Here is a 5,787-nt window from a genome sequence, read left to right as displayed (position 1 = left end):
ATTTTATATACTTGTTGATTTTGTTGTTCTTGATATGGAGAAAGATTTGCAAATTCCGATTATTTGGGTAGACCATTCCTTCATCATGCAGGGGCAATAATAAATGTGAAAAGTGGTAAACTTACATTATGTGTAGGGGATGATAACATTACCATTTATCTAAATAATGTCCCTAAAAGTCCCATGTCAGAGGAAAAATGCTTTAGTATTGGTGTGGTTGATGTAAATAATTTTTCTAATAAACCCCAAGCTCTCGTTACAGATCCCTTGGAGCCGGAATTTTGTGTTGCATCTTCCGCAGGAAAAACTACTACATGGAAATATGAAGTGGATGCTATAGAAAGAGCTCTAAATTGTGTAGGGCTTGGGTTTGAAGATGAACAAGTGGAGAAAAATGAGCAAGTTGCGAAAATAAAGCCCATAGTGAAAGTCCCACCCGATCGGGTGGCATTTGCTCAATCAAGCAAAATTATGAAGAAATTCAAGGCCAAAGAGAAATCTCAAGCAGCTAGTAGCAAGAAACCACCTGTCTTATATCATAAAGGGGCTACGATTGGTGCAGTTGAATTACATCACCTAATCGATTCCATCTCATCTTGATCGATATATGGTAAGAAGGTCGTGCGGGACCTAGATAAACCAGTGCTTTGCGGGAGGCAACCCGTGTTTTCATGCTTTTTAGAATAGTTTTTCCCTTATTTTTTCTTTTGAAAGGAAGAGAGGAGGGAATTTAATGTGTTATAGAGTATTTTGTACAGGTTGGAGAAAAAGAGTTAGCCAAATTTTGAAGAAAAGAAGGAAAAATCGGACTCATAGTGCTGTAGTGCGCCCGACCGGCGAGGGAGGAAGCAAATTTGGGATCTTAAACTCGCCCAACCGGGCGCGAGAGGAACTCCATATACGAGCAAAATTTGCCCGACCGGGCGCGAGAGAAAGAAGGATTTTGGCCTATAATTCGCATGGCAATTTGGTTGAGTTTTTGTTATTTTAGTTTTCAAATTAGGGCTTTGGTTGATTGTGGTTATGGGTATCCGATTTTTAGTTGTTTTTAGATGGATTTTTGGTTGTTTTCAGATGGATTTGTTGTGGGATGCAATTCCTTGTTATTTTTGTTGTGGTTTTGCATACCTGATTGGTTGAACTCTTCACTCTGGTCTACGCCTCCTCCTTCTTCGTTTGCTACCACCATCTCTCTCCTCCGCCCATCGTCCTCCCTCCGTTGCCGGTTCGACCTCCATCCCCACCTCCTCCGCCGCCGGACTCCAATGGCACTTCCACTTCCTCTGCTTCTCCTTCTCCTACCCCCGAGGAGATCTCTCGCCATGCTCAGCTCTCACTCGAGGTTCCTCTCTCTCTTCTTTCTTTTTCAATTCAATTCATCACCAACAACTCCTAGCCTAACCTAATTTGTTGAATTTGTATAGCTGTCGAAGAAGATCATCAACATCAGAGAAATCAGGAGGTTAGCATCCATGGGTCTTCCTGATGCTCCTGCCATCCGCTCTACTGTCTGGAAGGTTTCTGTCTCGCTTTCTATTCATTTCATACTTTGAGTTGATTACTTACTTAATCGGAATTGAAATACCTAAAAATATAAATTTCAATTGCAATTGGCAGCTTCTGCTGGGGTATTTGCCCAGTGATCGAGCAATGTGGCCCTCCGAATTAGCCAACAAGACGTCTCAATACAACCATTTCAAGGATGACCTCTTGATGTCTCCCGTATGTCCTCTTCTCTCTTTTCTTTTTTTTTTTTTTTTTTTTGTCTTTGTTTCCTTTCACTTTCGATTTTGCTTCGCGCTTCTTTCATGTTAATTATTAGTTTAATGGTCAAATTTAGGGTGCATCAAAAACCACCTCTAATAGAACCTCTTAACAGATTATGTTTATGAAATTTTGTCTACCGTTTACCCAATTGTAGATAGTAGATATAGTCTCATAAGAGGAATCGCGGTGATGTTGTATTATGATATTATATGCATATATGGCTTTCTGTTGAGGTTGAGCATTTGATATTAGGATCACTGTTCTAATGCTTTAGGTGATTCTAGTTGCTATGTTAATCATGCAAAAAAGTATACGCAACTTGTTGCTAAGCATTTTTAAGTTTGTGTTATATTGTTATTGATTGACTGCTGTCTTATTTATGCGCCCTCTGCCATTGCTTGAGGCTCTTGGGAGAATAAGTTAAGCGGCCTAATATTGTAATGTTAGGTTCTTGCTGAAAAAGCTTATCTTGTGGGTGTGGAGCAAAAAGGTATTAAAGTGGATTCTTTTGGAATAGAAGAATCTCTGAAAGAATTGGCTCAACTAGCTGACACAGCAGGTTTTCAGGTTGTTGGCTCTACTTATCAAAAGTGAGTATGTCGTGGGTTTTTCTATTGCATAATGTGGTTACGCTATAAGTTGCAATGTGCATATACTTAAGACAGTACAATTAGCTAATTGGAGTTTTATATTATCTGTGCATGCCCTAAATCTTCCAGTGAACATGTTATATATCTCTGTCACTCTGTGTGTGACTGTGAAAGTTGGGGAAGGGTTGGAGAATTGAATGGGGGAGTGTCTCTTAAAACGATAATGTAACTCTTTTAATTAGAGCTTAAGGGGTTTCAGTGAGTTGATTTTGTATCTGTTGTAATTCTTTGCAAGTGAAAAGCACTTGTAACTTAAGGCATGTTATGTGTCATCTGGGAACATGGCCTCCAAAGCAGCTACAATTCAATTAAAAGCTTTAGTACCTCCGTTTTAACTTGTTAAGATAGAGATTGTTAAACAAAACTCAGATTACTTTACCAAGTGTGTATTGACTTATGAGTTTTTGTCATATAGTTTACATATGTCTTCTATCAAATACATTTCTCCTTTATTTTTGCTTTGTGAGTACCGCTGGTCTGCATGGTAAATAACTTCAACACCTGTTGTATGAATTAGGCTTGCTGCTCCAAATCCAAGAACTTATATTGGCTCAGGCAAGGTTTCTGAGATCAAGAGTGCAATTCATGCATTTGATGTTGAAACAGTGATATTTGATGATGACCTCTCACCAGGGTAAGAATGAAACACTTTTTTATTCAGAAACTGATAGTTGGTGTACATGCATTGTCTAGCTATCAACATTTCACTAGTAGAAAAATTGAAATAGGCACCCCCCCTTTTAGCACCGGTTCGTATCTGGTTATGAATCTAAATGTCGTATGATATACACATTGAGACTCATAAGTAAAGTTCATTGAAAAAACATATTATTTAGTTACATGAATATACAAAAAAATATGGGAGACCATGTATGAATTCTATATCCTTTGAAAATGGGGTTGGGCAGAGTATCCACCGGTCTGAGATGGCGTAGAAGATTAAAATTGCTTATAGCCTGTCAACAAGGAACATTATGTGATATAACAATTGGCATTGCTAATTTTAACTATTGATTGAATTAGCTCTGTGGGGTAAGTTGTTTGTGTTAGTTTAGAATTTCTCTTAATATTAAATATATGTCTTGCCTGCATCAATCATTTATTTCAAGTCCAGGCGGTTCTGACAGTGAGTCACTAGTAAATAACCGCTTACAGTCTTGGGATTGCTCCAGCCCTTCATGTATAGAACACACTCTTTTTGGAATGGATATATTTGAACAAATGAATTGCTATAGTTGTCATTTGGAGTCCAGGCATATGAAGTACACTTCTTTTTTCATCACATTAATGCAAGTGCCCTGCGAACAATGAAGGTATGACTTTTAGAGCGATATATTAGACACTATCAATCATCTTCTCGTCTTATGCTTCATAAGTTCAATAGGGCTTAAACAAATTTTATATGTCCTTAGGCATATCTTTGGCTTACTACTTGACTTCCTGTTATTTTCAGATACTCTTTTTTTAATTCACCTTCATTAAACAATGTCTTGACTTTTGAGGTTAATATACATGGCTTGATATTAATTAAACGTCTGACTTTGAAATAGGTCTTTCTGCTACAATGGAAGTCTGCATAGTCTACTTTGATATCATGAGACCATGAGACCAGCAGAACAACAGTAGCAGTGCAGAACCAGGACAACAGTACCAGTGCAGACAGAAGACACTCAGCAGCCAGAAACCTTGGACACTTCAAAAAAATTTAGACGAAAATTGTAATATTTTAGCCTTTTTCAATGAAATAATGTAACTTTATATATATGTTAATGTTTTTATGTCAATTTAAGTGAAAAAAATGCAAAAAAAAATTTAATTTTTTTATTTTTTGGGGTATTTTTGGCACCGATTTTGACCAGAACCGGTGCCAAAAGTTTTTTAAAAATTTTTTTTGACGCTTTTGGCACCGGTTCTTGCTTTGAACCGGTGCCAATAGTATTGAAAATAATAAAAAAAAACCGCGCCATATTAGTTGACACCGGTTAACTGGTGCCAAATGCTTTAGTTGGCACCAGTTTTGAACCGGTGCCAAATTTTCATGGGTTTGGCATCCCTTAAATACCCAACGGTTCAAAACCGGTGCCAAAGGGGGGTTTGAACCGGTGCCTTTTTATCTGTTTCGTCTAGTGTAGAAGGTTATTGATTTTCAGATAATTATCAAACTCTTCAACGCTTTCTTCGTCTATCAATTGTCGACCAGTTGGTCGTGGTGAATCTTCATCACCAGTAAAATAATGGAGGTACACCATACACATACAATACTACTCTCCTCCATGTCCCCCAAACTCTTCCTTCCTTTTGATTCTTTTTGATATAATTCTAATACATCAATAACGAATTTTTAATGTATCTATTATATATTTTTAATATACCTATAATGTAATTTCGATGTATCTATAATTTAGTTTTAATGTATTGATGATGTATTTTAAATGTATCTATAATTTAATTCTGATGTATCTTTGATATATTTTAAATTTACCTATAATATAATCACTACTACATTTTTTACCTATTGCAATCCCCAAATCCGTTGCATTAGGCGTCAAAATACATGGCATTGGCCTAATGCAACGGCCATGTACTGTGACATCTGCTAGCGTTGAAGTATGTCTAATGCAACGACATATGACACCTAATGCCACGACATCAATGATACGTTGCATTAGATCAATATCTGATGCAACAACAACATTATTGTCTTGGCATTAGCTATAATACCTAATGCCACAGTGCATATACCCTAATGCCATGGTTCCCTATACCTAATGCCATATAGGTAATATACCTAATGCCATAATAATAATAAAATTAAAATCAGAATTTTCAATAAAAAAAAAATAAAATTAGTATTTTATTAATATAAATCAAAAGTTTGTACATTGTTATCTATAAGGAAAATTACAAAATTAAATTATCGATAGTTCAACTAAGAAAAACACAATTAAAAGTTAAAACTTAAGTTAACTAATACTAATCATACAAATCATTATAGGTCAAGAGACAAGTTCATACAAATTGACCCTAATTCAACATATTCACATTTAGTATAGAATTTTCTCAGCATCACACAATCAAACATACAAAGGAAATAAAAACTCAAAAATTGAATCAGAAATCAACTGAAAGAAATCAAGTCAAGTATTTATTAAAAAACTAATCAGCTATGAAGAACTACTCCGAAAACCTATGGCTACACACTCCTAGATAATGAAGACAAACAATTGAGCCTGCTCAAATGATGATAGACTGAACTAAGGAGCTTGAGGAACCGCCCCTACTTTCATTTTTGCCTCTAGTTGCTGAATCATAGGTGTTGTGAACAAAGGTTGCAAAGTCCGTCAGCTTTGGTTACGTAATAAACAAAAAA

General features: G+C 36.2%; 1 protein-coding gene across 2 annotated transcripts; it reads left to right on the top strand.

Annotated features, from left to right (window-relative positions):
* The first annotated feature begins 671 nt into the window (after nucleotides 1-671).
* LOC110694453 (GTPase HflX-like) lies at nucleotides 672-4,190 on the top strand. 2 transcript variants are annotated; one of them, XR_002505863.1, is made up of 6 exons: nucleotides 672-1,342; nucleotides 1,425-1,517; nucleotides 1,618-1,722; nucleotides 2,215-2,357; nucleotides 2,935-3,730; nucleotides 3,968-4,190. XR_002505863.1 is itself a non-coding variant. In XM_021871625.1 (6 exons), the coding sequence occupies exons 2-6, from the start codon at nucleotides 1,473-1,475 to the stop codon at nucleotides 4,005-4,007; spliced, it is 450 nt and encodes a 149-aa protein (XP_021727317.1). In that variant the 5' UTR covers nucleotides 672-1,342; nucleotides 1,425-1,472; the 3' UTR covers nucleotides 4,008-4,190. The 2 variants fall into 2 exon arrangements, 1 of the variants encoding a protein (XP_021727317.1); XM_021871625.1 differs by having other exon boundaries at nucleotides 2,935-3,051.
* Nucleotides 4,191-5,787: the final 1,597 nt, after the last annotated feature.

Source organism: Chenopodium quinoa, unplaced genomic scaffold (assembly GCF_001683475.1).
Source record: "Chenopodium quinoa cultivar QQ74 unplaced genomic scaffold, ASM168347v1, whole genome shotgun sequence".
Classification (NCBI taxonomy): Eukaryota; Viridiplantae; Streptophyta; class Magnoliopsida; order Caryophyllales; family Amaranthaceae; genus Chenopodium; species Chenopodium quinoa.
This window is presented reverse-complemented; position numbering and strand designations above follow the sequence as displayed.